The sequence below is a fragment of the Physeter macrocephalus genome, chromosome 21, assembly GCF_002837175.3.
Source record: "Physeter macrocephalus isolate SW-GA chromosome 21, ASM283717v5, whole genome shotgun sequence".
In the NCBI taxonomy this organism is placed as follows: Eukaryota; Metazoa; Chordata; class Mammalia; order Artiodactyla; family Physeteridae; genus Physeter; species Physeter macrocephalus.
Window position 1 is genome coordinate 1,128,424 of NC_041234.1, and position 20,302 is coordinate 1,148,725.

The 20,302-nt window shown below is 40.4% G+C and overlaps 1 protein-coding gene across 1 annotated transcript in view; it reads right to left on the reverse strand.

Moving 5' to 3' along the window:
• RBBP7 (RB binding protein 7, chromatin remodeling factor) overlaps positions 1–20,302 on the reverse strand; it is a 26,399-nt gene that overhangs the window by 2,465 nt on the left and 3,632 nt on the right. Inside the window, exons 3-10 of the mRNA XM_007122709.2 lie at positions 16,514–16,659; positions 12,790–12,963; positions 11,550–11,665; positions 7,126–7,286; positions 6,224–6,350; positions 6,030–6,107; positions 4,342–4,418; positions 2,331–2,388 (exon numbers count right to left, since the gene is read on the reverse strand). Coding sequence (XP_007122771.1) covers positions 2,331–2,388; positions 4,342–4,418; positions 6,030–6,107; positions 6,224–6,350; positions 7,126–7,286; positions 11,550–11,665; positions 12,790–12,963; positions 16,514–16,659 — 937 coding nt within the window. The remainder of the gene's footprint in view (positions 1–2,330; positions 2,389–4,341; positions 4,419–6,029; positions 6,108–6,223; positions 6,351–7,125; positions 7,287–11,549; positions 11,666–12,789; positions 12,964–16,513; positions 16,660–20,302) is intronic.

Below are 20,302 nucleotides of genomic sequence, written 5' to 3' on the forward strand. Positions count from 1 at the left end.
GCGGAGCAACTAAACCTGTGCACCACAACTACTGAGCCTGCGCTCTAGAGCCTGTGCTCTGCAACAAGAGAAGCCCGCACACTGCAACAAAGAGTAGCCCCTGCTCACTGCAACTAGAGAAAAAGCCTACGTGCAGCAACCAAGACCCAGTATAGCCAAAAGAAATAAAAACTAAAAAAAAGAAACAATTTTCACATGGACAATATGAATACTTTGTTATGAACTGGTAAGTCACCCTTCCTGACAGAAAGTCAGATTTGACTCTAGTTTGACAATGAGGTCTATCTCCACCAATTAGGTTATATGCGATGTAACTATTTTACTTAGTAATTTAGTTTAAAAATTAAGATGGGATAAACAGCTTTTAAAAATAGTCGTAAAGGGGACATAAGTGAAAATACTTTCAGACCACAGGCTTGGAATACATATAGGAGTCATTCAAACATGACATTGTTAACATTTAAATTCTTGTTAGTATCCAGTTTACTACACTTAAATGTCCCTTGATTTCAGACTCATGAAAAAAGCAGCAAAATACTAGTGGATTTTGTCAAGGCCCATGAAACTGTTACAGAGACATTATATACAAATACACTGTCCTCTCCCTGCAATATCAAAAAATAGCAGGAAACCTTGAAAACATTATACACTAAGTACAAGAATCAGTCACAAAAGACCGCATACTGTATGATTCCTCTCATGAAATGTCTAGAACAGGCAAATCAAGACAGACAGAAAGTAGATTAGTGGTAGCCAGGGGCTCACAAGACTGGGAAATGATGGTTAAAGGGTACAATTTCTGGGGTGACAAAAATATTCTGAAATTGACTTGTGGTGATGGTTGTTCAACTCTGAACATACTGAACATCACTGAAGTGTATACTTCAGTGAACCGTATGATCTGTAAATTATATCTCGGTAAGTGTTAACAAAGTAAAAAAAAGAAAAAAGTAAAAATGGTTGGTGGCAACACCTTAGCTAAAAAAAGACTTCAAAATTTTACGAGGCCCTGCATCACAAAACAGACTTCTCAGATTAAGACACCCAATACAGAATACAGCATTTAGATGCTGTCATCTGTCTGTGGTAGCACTTTATTGAGAAATACTATAAGCAGCAGAAGTATTAACACTGAACATGCTAGTATGTCTTTGCCACAGTCCAGCACTGTCGGGCATGGTAACGCACAGGACAAGGAGTAAGGGGGTCTCAGATGTTCATACTATGTGGGATCTAGTGAACATCTTCTGTGTGCAGGGCTCATCCTCAATGGCCTTCTTTACCTTTTAAAAGTGGTGGGCAAAGCCCAAGCATTCCAAAAATTAGTCCTGGCCTAAGAGCTAAATATACGTTACAGAGGAACGAGTGATTATCTGCCAAATGACTGGTGGAGACAAATGTTGAATTCAGAGTGAGGACAAAGAACCATTACCAACTGGCAATGATTCACAGAAAAGTGACCTGAAGTGTACAGTGAAGGACTCAAGAGTCAGGAAGGATGAGGACAGATACCACCATGCAAACCTTCAAAGGGCCAAGGAGATGCCAAGATAATTTAATTAGGAATGGAAGGAAGATGGTGGGCACTGTTGGCATCAACAAGATCGAGGAAGCGGGCTTCCCTGGTGGCGCAGTGGTTGAGAATCTGCCTGCCAATGCAGGGGACACGGGTTCAATCCTTGGTCTGGGAAGATCCCACATGCCGCGGAGCAATTGGGCCCGTGAGCCACAACTACTGAGCCTGCGTGTCTGGAGCCTGGGCTCCGCAACAAGAGAGGCCGCGACAGTGAGAGGCCTGTGCACCGCGGTGAAGAGTGGCCCCCGCTTGCCACAAGTAGAGAAAGCCCTCGCACAGAAACGAAGACCCAACACAGCAAAAATAAAGAAATAAACTCCTAGCCCCAACATCTTAAAAAAAAAAAAAATCGAGGAAGCATTCATTTTTCTGGGCAGGGAACTTAATCAGGTCATTAAGTTTTTCCATACTGTTAGAAAGTGTTAAGTACTGCTAATTGAATATCAATGCCCCTCACCCCCAAACCCTCAGAAACATCATAACTGAGAGAATCAGTGAGAAATTATTATACACTATTTTCCAGGAGCCTAAATTATTCTTAGTGAAACATTGGTAAAACCTACTGGGCTCTATTTACTATTTTCAATAAATGTCAAAACTCTATCACAATAACCTCCAAGGCCTCCAATTTGAAATCATCTTCAAGAGCTAGAATTTGATGTTCTTCACTCATTTTCCAGATACATGAAACAATGACAAATAGTCCAATCTGCATATGACATTTCATCTTGCATTAAGAAAAGCCAATATATACCAGGAGTTCTGGAGGCCCATCTTCTGCATCCTCTGCTGATTGTTCTTCTCCAATTTTGCTATTGAGAAAGAACATAATGCCTTCATTACTGAAATTCTTCTAGCATCAATGTTTGCAAAGCCAGCGTCAGCCCAGAAATCCCATCCTAAAACACACACTCTAAAAGCAACTTATTTCTCTAGTGTTATCGGTTAGAGTTTTTGTATTAATTATTTGGTGGGAGGGTGGGGTGTTTACTTTCTGGAAATGGTATTAAGAGCCGTTTATAACCGAAGATGAAGAATAGAAATTAGTGTTAATAAATATTAACTTAAAATTCATTCAATATTTTAACTGAGGTGTTTCCTGCATTAGGATTAAAAGGTGAAAAGAATATAAAATATCTATAGAAGAACTGATGCCCAGTCCCTACACTTCACTCTTAAAGCCTTTTTCATCCCAGGAGTGAAATACAATTACACATCAGTACTGTAGATGTGTCTAAAGATATGATAACAAAACAACTTTAACTATGGAATGTATAAGCCAAGGAAAGGTTAAGTTTTAATTTTTTCTTATCTTAAAAACTTCAATTTGTAGAATTTGCTGCTAGCAGTTCCAACAGTGAAATCACTCGTTACACACCAATCATCAGCCCTGATACCTAGGTACACAGGTGGACTTTGCTAGTAATAGCTGCTTAAAAAAAAAAAAAAAAAATTGAGCCAAAACACACAACTTTCCATGTGCTAGACTTTTTCTTTCCAATAAAACTAATCAAACAAACCAAACACATGGGACTACTAGACAATTATGTTTCTCCTCCCACTGTCAGGAGTACAATAGCTAACATCGACCATTTTAATCCATAATTTTATCTAATGCATTCTTTTAATAGCAAGCAAGACACGAATGAACTTTAAGAAGAAATTATACAATGCCTGCAAATTTATTTACGGCACCCCTAAGGACAATCCAGTTGCCTGGACATCAGACTTTCAAACCTTGCTGCACCAATTCATACAACACTATAGTTTTTGTTTAAGGTTTCTAATTTTACTACCAGAATTGTTTTCAAGTAAAAAAAAAAAAATCACTCAAATGTCTGTTTTAAAGATTCTCTACATTTTCAAGCATCTAACACGACCAGAGTTTGTTCCATAAGAACACAGAACATTAGATGTTTAGCAGTTTTACAACACAAGCATTTTATTCTGCAGTGTCTCTATTCCATACACTGAAAAGTGGGTCTACTGTCTCTGTAAGTAACGCAGCCTTGACTAAAAACTTAATCCACTTGAAAGCAATACAGGTAGGAAAGAAGTTACCTTCAGGAATTTAATGATTTAAATTTGAGATAAGGACATCTTACAGAGATGTATGTAATGGAACATTATTAATGGCTCTAAAGGCTCAAAATAAGCAAAGGAGTCTGAAATTCTTGCAATAGCAACTCTGCAGTCAAGGAACTTTAAGAATTGGGAGCAACACAATGAGTGCCCAGAAGAACTTAAGATCTCTGAGAGCACGTCCTGTGCTTATCCTGTTCCCAAGTTTACCCCAGCAGTTACACGACCCACAGCGGGAGCTCATACCTGCGAAAAGAACCAATGAAAGCACAGAAGAGCAAATGGTAAAAAAACTGAGAAAGACTAGTCCTGCAGGTGTACGTGCAACCTAAGGAGACGTGAACAGCTAATGTCTTTACCCCCTTCTACAGCAGAAGTGTTTTCAATGCCATCATTTGGATGTTCAAACACACATGCACCCCCGCCCCCTGACTTCAGTCCTAATTATCAATAGAAAAACAAAACTCACATTTGCATAAATTTACTTTACAGTCCATTTGCTGATAAACTTTTTTTTTTTCACTTCTATTTTATGGAACAAAGACTCTTCAGGAAGGTACTTAAAATTAATATTAGACTTATTAAACTGGGGTTAGCAAAGTGCACTTCTAGTTTATGAATTACAACATAATCTGCCAGATTAGCATATTTATGCAATTTCTTGTCACCAGATACTGAGTTACCTTAAATCCCACACGTTCAGGCGGCGATCAGTACCACTTGAAGCCAGAATAGTTTCGTTATGTGGAGACCAGTGGACCTAGCAATACATATTTGAAAATGTAAAGAATCATCCGTTCCTAGGTTTGTGGATATTGTTCTAATCCTTGACATTTTCCCATTTCGTGTTCTATACCCTCTCCTTGGCCTACAAGCCCTCACCCTCTTTGTCCTGTCTCTTCAGGTACTCTTTTTTTTTTTTTAACACCTTTATTGGAGTATAATTGCTTTACAATGGTGTGTTAGTTTCTGCTTTACAACAAAGTGAATCAGTTATACATATACATATGTTCCCATATCTCCTCCCTCTTGCGTTTCCTTCCCTCCCACCCTCCCTATCCCACCCCTCTAGGTGGTCACAAAGCACTGAGCTGATCTCCCTGTGCTATGAGGCTGCTTCCCACTAGCTATCTATTTTACGTTTGGTAGTGTATATATCTCCATGCCACTCTCTCTCTTTGTCACAGCTTACCCTTCCCACTCCCCGTGTCCTCAGGTCCATTCTCTAGTAGGTCTGTGTCTTTATTCCCATCTTACCCCTAGGTTCTTCATGACCTTTTTTTTTTCTTAGATTCCATGTGTATGTGTTAGCATAAGGTATTTGTTTTTCTCTTTCTGACTTACTTCACTCTGTATGACAGACTCTAGGTCCATCCACCTCACTACAAATAACTCAATTTCGCTGGACCATCTCCTCAGCTTGCCCCCAGGAAGGTCATACTCCCCAACACAGGGGAACTCAGCTAGGGGTCCAAATAAACTTATTCAGCCCCAAAACCGTCCCAGAAGCTTTTAACACTTTCAATGAAGTATATTTTAGCCTATGCAAATCTCTATTTTAAACCACATACAAGATATTTTTCACTAGAGGACCCACCATGCTGATATACCTTATGGGAAGAATCCTTAGATTTCACTTTTTAAAATTTTATTTACTTATTTTATTGATTGATTGCCGTGCCACATGGCTTGCGTGATCTCAGTTCCCCGACCAGGGACTGAACTCAGGCCATAGTAGTGACAGTGCCGAATCCTAACCACTAGACCACCAGGGAACTCCCTTCACTTTTTAAACTGATCCTATTTTGCAAGGTTTTTTCCTTCTACTTCTGAACTAATAGTTTCTAAAAAGCTCCAAGTTATTTCTCACTAGTTAATTTACACAGAGGAGGAGCTTTCAAAAATAAAAAACAGGGCTTCCCTGGTGGCGCAGTGGTTGAGAGTCCGCCTGCCGATGCAGGGGACACGGGTTCGCGCCCCGGGTCCAGGAGGATCCCACATGCCGCGGAGCGGCTGGGCCCGTGAGCAACGGCCGCTGAGCCTGCGCGTCCGGAGCCTGTGCTCCGCAACGGGAGAGGCCACAGCAGTGAGAGGCCCGCGTACCGCAAAAAAATAAAATAAAATAAAAAACAGGGATTCCCCTGGCAGTCCAGTGGTTAGGACTCTGCACTTTCACTGCCGAGGGCGTGGATTCAATCCCTGGTCGGGGAACTAAGATCCTGCAAGTCACGAGGTGCAGACAAAAAAAAACAAAACAACAACAACAAAAACAATGCCCACTGCCCATGATATAAAAGAAAAAAAATTTTTGATTTCCCTCTACCAAAACGTTACTAAAATCTGACAGAGACATCAGAAAACTGTCACATACCTGGAAAATTTCATCTTTATGAGATTCGAAGGTATGGAGTTTCAACTTTAAATTACGCAGATCCCATAAAGCTACAGTCTGAAGAAAAATAAATGAAAAGGAATTCATTTCTGCACTTTACATAAGAATTTTAAAATACTGCAGTAACAAGACCACTGGGTTTGTAAACACCAAGTATGGAAAAACTTAGAAACCTTATCTGCAGAGCCAGTTGCGAGAATGAACTCGCTGTAGGGATTGAACGACAGGCAATTGACCTCAGCGGTGTGCGCATCAACCAGGTGGCTCGGCTTGGAGGTGGTGTTGGACCTGGTGTCCCATCTAAAACACAAAGGTACAAGGCACACAGCACACGAGCAAGCCGCTCAACCCAACCCAGCCTCTCTCCCCAACGCTCGGCGCCCATGCCAGCACCACTCCACGCCACTGTTCTCTCGCTAACTCGGCCCCTTCAGGGACACCAACCACGCAGAGTTGGACTTCCAACCACTAAGTGATATGTGCTAAACCTGCGCAAAACAAACTAGGGCCATTTCTGCTTCCTTGTTCCTTAGGTTCCTGTCTGGATTACCAGCTATTTCAAGCATACACAAAATACTACATAAAGAAAAATGTAACAATTTGATACCTACAACCTAGCCTTGTCAAATTTCCATGTTTTGCTTTGTTTGCCTCAGATATTAGTTTATGAGATAAAAAGCATTCCAGGCAGTTGAATGCAGCCCCGTGGCCATGCCTTGATGCAATCACTCTCTCCCTCAACTTCAATGCAAACCACCCTGATCCCAATTTTGATACATACCACTGCCCTAAGCATGTTTCTTTGTGTGTACATACCTGTTTTCCTTTCTTTTTCTAAATAAAAAGTTGTGTTCAATCATACAGCACAGTAACTTTTATGTAAAAAGGCCATACCTACTTGCAGTTTATTATGTCAATTATTCCTCACTAAAGCTATTTTTTTCTTTTTTTTTTTTTTTTTTGAAGGCCAAGACATAATTAAAAAAAAAAAGAAATCAAACCACAGGCCACCACAATCACTGATGGTCATTCAGGACACCCATATAATGAGACCCCACTGAACTTTCCACCTTACATCATAAGTTTCTGATCATCAGCAACAGATCCAAACAATGACTCATGCAGCAGGTGCCAGGCCACATCCTCTACAACAGCCGAGTGGCCAGTAAAAATCGCTTTAGCATCCACAATTTTGCCTTCCTTTGGTCCTGCATTAATATCCCACAGACAGACAGTCTGAAGAAGGAACAAAACAAGTTATAAGATACTGAATTTAAATGTTAACACCTTATTTAAAACACCTTTATTAAAAACAAAACTACTTAACTATATAAAAGTTACAAATAAACACGAGGAGGAAATATAAACATAAGTGAAGCTTCATAAACAGAAGAGTGTATTGGTACAGCTTCCACAATCTGAGATGCAGAGGGCAAGGAAGATACAGTGTAATGGGGACAGGAAGACAGCATGGTTGCAAGCAAGAAATTCAAGTTAGAGTTTCCACCTACATACATTCAGTCAAGTATCTAAAATTCACCCAGATTACACAACACAACACTGAGAGCCTGGTGTTCGGTATCTACTGAACAGAAATGCACATCTTAAAACTTAACGCTGGGTTGGGAGATTGGGAATTAAAACTAAAATATGCCTCTTAAAAAGCAAAAGCCTTTGGACAAGTCTCACTTCATGGCAGAAACATCAGGAAGTGCAAAAGGTGAATGACCTAGGAACCCCTGAGAGGCTACTGGAAGATGCCACAGGGACTGCCCAGACCTCAAAGATCACAGATCAGCAGGCTCTGGGAGTTGAGTCTCTTCTTAACATCTCATCATAAAAATAGTTGAGAAAAGTCTTAAGTTTCTATGAAAAAATACTGCAAGCTACAGCGCAATGATTCTCATCTCAATGGTTTAAAACAAGAGGTAACTCCATTAAGCTATACTCGACCTAATTCCACTGACACTAGTATCAGCTTCATCTCTTTATAAGTCACTTTTTTTTTTACCTGAAAGGGTTTCTGTTACACAATACACATACATGGCCCTTAGTCTCTGTTGATACTTACACACTCGGATGCACAATTTACATGCACGGAAGAGAAGGAACGTGTGGAACTCTTGCCATCACCTGCTCCTCACCTCAGAAGGATCCTGGGAACATTAGCAAGATGCCTGGCATATGTGGAGCCCTTGGGGAACGTCAGCTATTAATTCTGACTAGCAACTCCCAGCCTGGTGTCTTCAAAAAGTACTAGCAGTTAAGTTCCTGAGTATAACCCATCCTCCCTGTTGGGAGGATGTTCACTTTGAGGAAAACAAAGGAAAGCTTCCTTCCAGAGAACTGAGGTAGACCCTTGCTTCCCAGCCTCCCTTGGAGCATGGTTGCAAGAACATGACATGGGCTCAATCATATGACCAGGTCTTCAAATTGTGAACAGCAACAAAGGAGAATCTGTTCTGATGATTGGGGGGTGGGGGTATTACATCCATTTTCCAAGGGTGGCAAGAGTGACATCCTCACTGGCCTAATTTGGGTTAACGACCCGGCCTCTCCTCTTTTCCAGGCCATTTTCTAGCCGCCACAGCACTTCTGTGAGCTACCCTACCCAATGCCCTTCCAATCAATTCCTTTTCTATTTAAATCAGCCAGCACCATCTTTGCAGCCACCAAGGAAAATAGTTATGGAAGTTCTCAAAAAAGTAAAAATGGAACTACCACATGATCCAGCAATCCCACTTGGGTATTTACGCAAAGAAAACGAAAACACTAACTTGAAAAGATATATGCACTCCCATCTTCACTGTGGCATTATTTACAGTAGCCAAGACAAGGAAACAACCTAAGTATCCATCAATGCATGAATGGATAAAGATGTGCTATATATACGCAATGGAATACTACTCAGCCATAAAAAGAGGAAATCTTGTCATCTGTGACAACATGAACTTTGAGAGCAGTATGCTAAGCGAAATAAGTTAGAGAAAGACAAATACCACATGATCTCTCTTATATATGGAAACTTAAAAACAACAACAACAAAAAACAAGCTCATAGACACAAAGAACCATGGTGGTTGCCAGAGGTGGAGGGTGGGAGAAATAGGTGAAGGGGGTATACATTTATTTTTAAAAAACAAATTATAAGAGATTTTTTAAAAAAAAGATCACTCAGAAAATGCACCTGAAGAATATTCTTAAAAACAAAAAATAAAAATAGTAAAAATTTTAAATTTACAAAAAGGAAGAGAAAAATTATAGAAAACAAAACAAAACAAAACCATCAGCCAGAGTTGGTTTTGGTTGCTTGTAACTAAACAATCTTGACTGGGCCAATTGCCTTACTTTCAATATTTCAAAAAGCTGAACAGAAACTGCAATTAACAGACATATAAAGAAGGTCTGCGATGTGACAGGCCCTGTTCTAGGTATGGGGATGTGCTAAGGAAGAAGGCAAGGAACCTTCTCTCACAAAGCTGACATAAAACGCTAACTGTGGCCAAGTTACATGAGCTTTCAAAAGCTCCAGAAGTCTACTCTCGGCTTGTACTTGGAGTCATACCAGACACTTTAGGCTTACAGCGTGGGAACCAGGAAAGAAAATATGGGGCTGTTAGTGGCAAGAATGCTACAAACGTTGATCTATAATAAATTAACAAGATCACTTTGCATTTGTGTGGTACTTTTCATTGTTAATTAAAATACTTTATATTAAAAGATGCCAAGGCAACTTAACAGGGAAAGATTGGCTGGGAAAGCTAGATAGCCACACGCAGAGGATAAAGTTGGACTCCTACACCTCACACCATATCAAAATGGATCAAAGACCTAAATATAAGAGCTAAAACTGTAAAATTCTTAGAAAAAACATAGGTGTAAATTTTTGTGATGTTGGATTATGTAATGGTTTCTTAGATATGGTATCCAAAGCAAAAGTGACACAAAATATATAAACTGAACTCAAAATTTAAAACTTCTAGGCTTCAGAGGAAATCATCAAAAAAGTGAAAAGGGGGCTTCCCTGGTGGCGCGGTGGTTGAGAGTCTGCCTGCCGACGCAGGGGACACGGGTTCGTGCCCTGGTCTGGGAGGATCCCACACGCCACAGAGTGGCTGGGCCCGTGAGCCATGGCCACTGAGCCTGCGCATCCAGAGCCTGTGCTCCGCAATGGGAGAGGCCACAACAGTGAGAGGCCCGCGTACAGAAAAAAAAAAAAAAAAAAAAAAAAAAGGGAAAAGACAACCCAAAGAATGGGAGAAATTTTTAAAAACTCATATATCTGATAAAGAACTTGAATCTAGAATATATAAAGCACTATTACAACTCAACAATGAAAAACAAAATGAAAATGGACAAAGGATTTCAATACAAATTTTTCCAAAGATGGTACAGAAATGGCCAGTAAGCACATGAAAAAATGCTCAACATCATTAGTACATATAAGTCAAAACCACAATGAAATACCACTTCACACCACTAGAATGGCTATAATAAAGACAGACCATAACAAGTGTTGGTGAGGACATGGAGAAACTGGAACCCTTGTACATTGTTGGTAGGAATGTGAAGTGGTGCAGCTGCTTTGGAAAAGTGTCGCAGTTCTTCAAACAGCTAAACATAAAGTTACCACATGACTCAGTAATTCAACTCCTAGGTCACTACCCAAGAGAAATGAAAACATATCTACACAAAAACCTGTACAAAAATGTTCACAGTAGCAATACTCAAAGTAGCCCCAAGGGGAAACAACCCAAATGTCTACCAGCTGATAAATGAATAAATTGTGGTATATCTGTATAATGGAGTATTGTTCAGCCATAAAAAGGGATGAAGTACCGACACTGCTTTCACATGGATGAACCTTGAAAACATTAATGCTAAATAAAAGCAGCCAGACAGAAAGAGCCGCATACTATATGATTCCATTGATATGAAATATCAAGAAAAGACAAATCTATAGATTAAAAGTAAACTAGTGGTTGCCAGGAGCTGGGGGAAGGAAGGAGCGAGGAGTGACTGTTTAATGGGTATGGAGTTACTTTTTGTGACATTTGATGAAAATGTTTTAGAATTAGATAGCAGTGATGGTTTCACAACTTTGTAAATACACTAAAACCCACAAAATTGTACACTTAAAAAACAGTATAAAAAAAACCAAAAAACAAAAAACAACTAAACTGAAATGTAATTTATATTAATCAGGCCTCACAAACACTTTAAAGGGTCTCCGTTACAGAGGTCCACTTTTAAATAATGGGACACCTTTTGCCCACTTTCCTTCCACTCTAAGGCTGCTTCAAAAGAGCTCTGTGGAATTCTAAGGCTCCAAAAGGGCAGTGTGATAACCATTTCTCTAAATCCTGTGGAAATGTTATCACAACAATCAGTATTATCTTAGAAAACCTTTCATCTATTAGTCTCCATCAGTGCAGAGCTGTCCGTGACACAGTCTTTAACTCTCAGTGCATGAGTAGATTAGGAAGAATAGGTTTCTCACATGGTCGTCAGATGCACTTAAGAGATGTCCACTCAAATTAGAATTCCAAGAAAGACCATAGCCTTCCTTTTGGTGGCCTCTTAACCTAAGATCAGGATTACATTCTCCACTTGGGTCTAAAAAAAAAAAAAAAAAAAAAAAAAAAGGAAGAAAGAAAGAAAAGAAAAGAAAAAAAAAGAAAAAGAAATACATTAACTACTAAGTGATTATCTGTTTATCAGAACTGGTAAGAGCAAACTCTCACTCCTGAGTGAGCCATAACATTTATCATAATGACTGGAAAAGCACTGCACACAAACAAGGACTTGGTTTCACCCACGACCACCCTGAAAAGCTGTTCTCTGTGCTTCATTTCAAATACTCAATGCAAACCAGGTCTCGTGACCATAAAATGACTTCTTCCTTTGCAAAACCTAGTACTAAGCTCTAACACAAAATACTGAAAACTATACCAGCCCACAAATTTACAAGGTGACAACCCACCCCAGCTCCAAGTCAAGTTTTAAAAACATTTTTGTGAGGAAATAGTTAACACAGCAGGTCTGGGTGTTCAGTCCTTGCATGTCTCCAAGGTAGCCTGCAACCATGACTGACCTAGCCAGCCCCTGGGAATGTGACCCTCACAAAATTCTTCATGTCGCCGTCTGATGAAGCTGCGTACGCCCAGAGCAGTGGGGCATGCTGTGGCAGCTTGTCGAGACCTGTAGGATTGTCGAGCAAGATTCATGATGAATCTGGCTTCACTGCTGGGGTCCTGAGTTTCCCTTACCATGGCTGGTCAGAGAGCAGAATGTACCTGTGTGACCAGACCTCCATAAAATCTCCAGACACTGAGACTCAAATGGGCTTCCCTGGGCAGAGATATTTATGCCCCTGTGGTATGTGGCCCCAGAGGAGATGGATTCTCAAGTCTATGCCTGACCTCTCTGGACTCTGCCTGATGTGTATCTTTCTCCTCCTATCTTTGCTCTGTAACCTTTGCTATAATAAACCTTAGCCAGTTTTTATTCCCATTTTTTTGCTCTATATCCTTCACTCTAATAAACTTTAGCCAGGAATATAATAACCTGCTGTGAGGTCCTTCTGTTAAATCACTGAACTTGAGCATGGTTTTGGGACCCCTGAAACAATTTCTAAACCTTTAAAAATTAAAGTACACTAGTTTGAATGACGTCAAAGCAATTATCATTTTGAATCAAGAAGAAGGGTGAAGCAATGGTCTGACTTTATTACTACATACCTGGTTTAGCAGGGTGCTTTGTATAGTCAAAAACCAGCACGTCAGAAGACGGCGTTTTTGTAGCAATGATGTGAGGATTCTGCGGCATGTAACGAGCACGGTTTACTTCTCCTTCGTGGTTAATTTTAATTTCACATTCAATTTTTCCTGTTACAGAACCAAAGCCACCAAATTCTAATGTGAGAAGAAAGAAATAAACACATACACTTACGATTAAAATTCACAAGTCACTCAGTTTAATCAACCTGAGATTTTAATCTGACAGAATACAACACAAATTGACAAGAGAGAGGGAGAGGGCACGCAAGCACACAAAAATATAGGCTCGCTTGCCACTTGGAATTAATTTATTCTCAAAGCCCATGTGAATTGGAAAATGTTGATACCTATTTTATGCAGTTCAGTTCCACCTTGGACTTAAAACATTTAAAAATTGGCTTCTTTCAGTTGTGAAGATGATGTAATTATTCACGAAAATTCAAATAACCACACAATTAACACACCTCAGCCTTTCAGTTCAAATACAACTCATTTGGAAGTGCTGAAATTAGAATTGTATTTTAGGTTTCATTAAGACAGGTTCATCCTCAGGAGTATGAACACTCGAGTCTAAAATCAAAAACATCCTCATATCGGAAATCCAACTAACACCCACCCAATCCCAAGACAGACAGACAGACACACACACACACGTACATCAGTTCCACCAGAATCCTTGAACACATTCAATCCAGTTGAACATGTCGGTTCAACTGCTAGTGGAGTGCCAAAGCTAAAATGAGTGGGCTAACCTCTCTATCTGATGTAGGAATATGACTACAACGTTAAAGTTACTAAAAAGGCCTTGGAAAAGTGAGAAAGCCATATAAAAAGTATAACTTCGGAGCAGCAGCAAGGTGATAGCAGAAAGAACACAAGTAGAGAACATCTAAGCAGATAATAGCAAACAAGAACATTTGGTTTTTTGTGCTCATAGAAAAAAATCTGAATTAGCTGCTGACTTTTAAAAATTCGGAGGCTTCACATTGTAACTGTTACTTCTTCCTGACCTGTATCTCTTCTCCTTTGCACATTCCTTTTTAGCTCACCCTGTGTCTCAGGTCAAGTAACACTAACTCAAATGCCTAATGAAACCAGGCAGGTAACAACTAAAACAGACTGGCTGGGGCCTGGCAAAAACACACCGAAAGCAGTAAGCCATTTCTCAGTTTCAGCCAGGTCTTGCTATGTGGGAATGCTTAAGCAACACTAGCTCCCAATGCCTTACTATCAGAATTTAGCCATTCTTGGGAATTCCCTGGCGGTCCAGTGGTTAGGACTCAGTGCTTCCACTTCGGGGCCCGGGTTTGATCCTTGGTTGGGGAACTAAGATCCCGCAAGCCTCGGGGCCGGGGTGGGGGGATGGGGGGAAGAATTTAGCCATTCTTCTCTATGGCAAACACTGCTTACTATTTCTGCGGCTCAAAGTCATACCCCATTTCACACAACTCCTCTCACACAACCATACGCAATCACCCATTTCCCTCTTAGCACTTCCCCTTCCCATCGTGTCAATGGAAGAAAATGCCTCAGCCTTTCTAAGACATCCCCCCGATCCTATCACTTGCCACGTCCAGAGACCCTGCTCCAAAGCTGCCGTTTTTATATTTTCAATCTCCCACCACCGTGGACCCCAAGGATTCTTTCTCACCCTTCTGCTACAAAGATACTCAAGTTTCCAAATTCCTTTAGTGATAACAAACTCAACAGCTCTCCTTTAATAAAAACTGGGCTTCCAGGTAAGATTTACTGTGTACACAGGGCTTTGTTTTCTCAAACTCAAAAGGAAAAGCTTGAAAAATCACTATCTTAATGACAATAGTACCCATTAAAAATACCGTAACTGAAAATTTAAAAAGGTGTTAACTGTGAATTATTGTAGTCACCTGTTAGAATGTAATTCACTGAACAAGTTACTAAAAACAATATCTCCATGTATTATGCACAGAGACTAATTCTTAAGCTGAAAGTCCAATTAAGTACATAGTTTAGGACTAACAGCCATTAAAATTTTTCTGATTACAACAATATTTACAGAAATAATGCACAAGGTTGTAGGGTAATGGACTATGAATTGTAGAAGTGGTAAACTGAGTAAATCATTTTGGAAAAGGTTTATATTATTTTAGGTTGACAATGAATATACCACACAACTCAGCAATGCCACTCCACTACATAAATTCTCCCACGTGTACGAGGAGATGGGACAAGGATGTTCACTGAAGCATTGCTCATAACAGCAAAACACCCACATAGATACAATCCAACTGCCCCTTGATAGAAGAATAAATTGAGGTTTAAGCATAATGGAATACTATACGGTTGTTAAAAGAATGACCTAGACGTTTACATAGTATACACAGACAAAACTGAAGGAAAAAAGCAAACTGCAAAACAACATTATGTATGTTTACTACTGTATGAATAATAAAAATACAAATAGTTGAAAATGGCACACTAATTTCAGGACAGTGATGAATTCTGGAGAAGAAAGCAAGGAGGAACGGAGTAGGAGTGGCAGGACTTTAGCTAAAAAGTAGAATTTTATTTTCAATAAGAAAGCTCTATTCAACCATTTGGGGCTGTGGGGAAAGCACTAACCCAGCAAGTCTGGTTGCTTAGCCCTCACAGCTCTGACGGACACTGGGCCCATGACTGACCCCTGACCAACTCCCAGGAACATGGACCTCAGAATGTTCTCCATATCACTGATGGGTTGATTTTGTGGTGTACACCTGAAGCAAGGGACCATGCTGTACCAGTCTGTCAGGGTTGCTTTGCACAAATATCAAGATTGATGATACACACCTGATTTCATTACGGGGTCCCAAGTTTCAGCTGTCATGGCTGGCTGCCAATATGATGTGCCTACAAAACCAACTGCCATGAAAGACTGAGACCCTGACCCTTGAATGGGTTTCCCTGAGCAGAGACAGTCCACACGTGTCCCTGTCGTTTGCTGCCAGAGGGAAAGCACATCCTGTGTGGCCCTGGATGAGACTTGTGCTGGACCTCTGTAGACTCCCTGATGCACATCTTTTTCCTGCTGCTTTTGTTCTGTATTTTTCATTGTAACAAACTTTAGCCATGAGCATAATCTGCTGAGTCTTGTGAGTCCTCCTAGCAAAATCACCAAACTTGGGTGGTTGTGGGAATACCAAAACAGGGGAATGTATGTTTGGATTGGGGGATGGGAGTCAACAGCTTCCATAAAAAACCCACTATTAACTGTTTGGTGTAAATGCCTCCTGACTTTTTTCTATGCCTACACCAACACATAGTCTTACCGTTACCAAAATAGTTACTGTAATCACACATACCAGTTACTCACTTTATCTTGGAAACCTTTCCATACCAGTGCATACAGATTTATCTCCCTGTCTGTGCGTAAAATTCAAAGTTAGCTCATTCTTAGTAATTGCTGCACAGTATTTCAAACATACCATAATGTGTTTGACCAACTTCCTATGAACTAACATCTGGGTTGCTAGGTTGAGCCTAATTTTTCAATCTTGCAAATAATGCTACTGTAAAATCCTTGTGCACATGTGGGTGAGTAGTTCTGTAGGGTAAAGTCCTAGAAGTTAAACTGCTGGGCCAAAAGATATTAGTATAACGTTTTAATAACATATAATTAGAGGCCTATTTCTTTAGACACCAAGGCTGGAATATATGGTATACCTACCACCCTTCTCACTGTCACAGTGGGAAGCATCAAACTGTGCATCATCATTCGGAATATGGACTCGAGCAACCACGAGATGATTCTGCTCATCAGATGTGTGAGTCCCCAGCACTAGCCAATGAAGGGCATAATCCTTTCCTTCTGGTCTGTTTAGGAAAGAAAGAAAGTCATACTAATCCTTTAAGAAATCAGTTGCTAACAAATCCAGTCCACCACCCATCCCCATGTTCATAAATCATGACTTCTTGCCTAAAAAAAATCTTCAATTTTAATACACTAGTTGTTTCTGGTTTCCGAGTAAGAGGCAACAAAGTAAAATGGAAAAAATAAAATGCTGAGTCAGAAAAACTGGGTTTAAATCCTGGCTCAAACTAAAATTAGTTATATGCAATTCCTTAAATCACAACTTCCCTGTGGGCCTCAGTTTCTTCACCTCAACAACAGGTTATGAATGAAAATGGCACGATGTGAAAACCCCTTGTTTATATTTATGGTGCCTAAAGCTTATAAAATAGGCATTCTCATTTTTACGGGAGAGGGGAGGTGGGTCTTTGTTACCCTATTCTGTGGAAACTCACTTTGTGGCTGAAGAAATCACTGATGCCTCTTGGCACCCTGGTCCAAGAAATCATTTTGCATCTGCATCTATTAACAAGGCTTAAGCAATGATTCTGCATCTGTATCTATTAACAATGCTTTCCCATTTGTACTATCTAGAAGAGCAATTTTCACCTCTGTTCCATGGTCCCATCTCAGTAAGGAAGGCTGAGAAGTAAGGCTCTGGGCCCCAGCATCAGACAGCCTAGATAGACTATTTATGTTTCTAAATTCCAGTTGCACAAAGGATTCAGTGGTTTAGAAAAAAGGTTTGTGGGTTACTTCTAGGCATGTAATTTATTAGTAACTGGGCTTCCCTGGTGGCCCAGTGGTTAAGAATCTGACTGCCAATGCAGGGGACACGGGTTCGAGCCCTGGTCCGGGAAGATCCCACATGCCACGGAGCAACTAAGCCTGGGCACCACAACTACTGAGCCTGTGCTCTAGAGCCCGCAAGCCACAACTACTGAGCCCGTGTGCCACAACTACTGAAGCCCACGCACCTAGAGCCTGTGCTCCACAACGAGAAGCCACTGCAATGAGAAGCCCGCGCACCGCAACAAAGAGCAGCCCCCGCTCACCACAACTAGAGAAAGCCCAGGTGCAGCAACGAAGACCCAACGCAGATAAAAGTGAATAAATTTTTAAAAATCTATTAATAACTAAAAAATACAAGATGAAATTTTACCAATATTTGGCTTAGGGTAAAAAACAGCAATAAATACACAATAACTCCAAAAACAGAATAAGGCAGCCATGGCTAAGCAACAGCAGTTTATTTGAAAAAAGACATGGGTCTGAGTCGACGTACATTCAGTGACCAAGAATACGATGTGGCTATCAAAAAAGGTAATTAATTTCATCTTAGATGAACTTATATAGGGAAGAAGGCAAAACACATGAGCATTCACTCACTTATTTTTAACTGGAAAAACCACACTTAGAAAATTAGGCTCTAGCAATGTACTTTAGGAGGATTTAGACAAAATGAAACCTTTACAAGGAATAGTGGCTTAAAATGAAAGGGAACCTAAACATATCTCATGAGAACCATTTGAAAAGAAATAGGAATACTTGAGAGAAAGGAGGCAGCACGGAGCAAGGTTAGGACTGACATAAAAGGAAGAAAGTGACTTCTTTTTAATGGCATTAAGCAGAAAAAAACTAAAACCAACAGGTAAAGTTACAGCTTAAACACGTCAATTCATCATACAACCTTTCTAAGGAGCAGGATCACAAGATGGACTAGAGGATCTGAAAAACTCCTTCTGACTCTAAAATTCAATTATTCTGGTTTCCCCTGACCCGATCATCATATAAGGATTTTTCTTTTTACTACAAATTCTTTCATCTCCATCATTAAAATACAAGCCTATTTTCCTGAGCCAATCAATATCTATTTTCCTCCAATACTGGATGCACCTAAGGCTGCAGAAGCACTCGTTATAAAAGACCTTATGCATTTTCAGTGCCAGAATACTTTGATCACTTTAACTCTACTGCTAAGACATTCACCCAACAATCACAGATTATCACAAGGTTATTCTCAGTAGCACTGCCTGAAGCAGCAAAAGACTGAAAACAAATATCCATCAATAAGGAACTGGTGACATAAATTATAGTATATCCATAAATGGAATTTTATGGAGCCCTTACAACAAAAGAACATATATCGAAGTATGCTGATAGGAAAAAAGTCTTCAATATAAACTTCTAATTAAAAAGTCAAGTGAATTGGGAATTCCCTGGTAGTCCAGTGGTTAAGACTCCATGCTTCCACTGCAGGGGGCACGGTCAGGGAACTAAGATGCAAAGTCAAGGCAACAACTTGCTACCAGAAAAAAAGTTGGAGGGACATAGCATGTACTTCTTCATGCCGGCAGGATGGATAAGAAATCGCAAACAAGGACTGCCTCCGCTCTGGGTAAGGGAACTAGGAGAATAGAGGATGTGGAAGGGGGACTTACGCAGTTTTGTATCATCTGAGTTTGAATGTATACACAGGTTTTTAGGTAGAGAGTAAGTCTTAACATGTTTAAGAAATTATCCAATTAAGAGATACGAAATAATGATCTACCAGTTTTGAAAAATAATTTCTTAGAGATACCTAAATAAAAAATTTAAAGAGCCAAATCAATTATATGGATGATCACCTAAGTGAATTTAAGGACAACAGCTTAGAAAGTGCAAGTAATCGTTCGGAAGCATGTTGTATGTAGGCAGAAGGCCAGCCTGATGAGGCTGAGTAGAGCCTAGCTTTCAAAGAGCCAGGCTAAAAGAGTAGCCAACATTTTTACTGCCTTACATAGTGACCCTACATAGTGACGAAACACAATCACAGTCCCTTCATACCCCAAACAGAACCCTGCAAAGCACCAGACAGCCGTCCTCAACACCCAAGAATGCAGGCTGGCTGGCATTTTCTTGCATTCCCAGAGCCACTGCATGTCCCACAACCAGATCCCACTTCTTTGCATGCAAAGAACACCATGGAATACATAATTTAGTTAAAGTATTTTCTGTTAAGTTCCTAAGTGCTAATATAACAGTAATATCTGGGGGGCTTCCCTGGTGGCACAGTGGTTAAGAATCCGCCTGCCAACGCAGGGGACATGGGTTCGAGCACTGGTCTGGGAAGATCCCACATGCCGTGGAGCAACTAAGCCCGTGCACCACAACTACTGAGCCTGTGCGCCGCAACTACTGAAGCCCACGTGCCTAGAGCCCGTGCTCTGCAACAAGAGAAGCCACCGCAATGAGAAGCCCGCACACTGCAAAGAAGAGCAGCCCCTGCTTGCCGCAACTAGAGAAAGCCCGCGCACAGCAACAATGACCCAAAGTGCCAAAAATTTAAAAAATAAATAAATTTTTTAAAAAAAGTAATATCTGGGCTGAGAACACACAGATCTATAACTTTAAAATCTTTATGCAAAACATGTTATAGGTAACATTTTTAAAAGACTTCAGTATATTACTCAGCCATAAAAAGAAATGAAATTGAATTATTTGTAGTGAGGTCGATGGACCTAGAGTCTGTCATACAGAGTGAAGTAAGTCAAAAAGAGAAAAACAGGGCTTCCCTGGTGGCGCAGTGGTTGAGAGTCCGCCTGCTGATGCAGGGGATATGGGTTCATGCCCCGGTCCGGGAAGATCCCACATACCGCGGAGCGGCTGGGCCTGTGAGCCATGGCC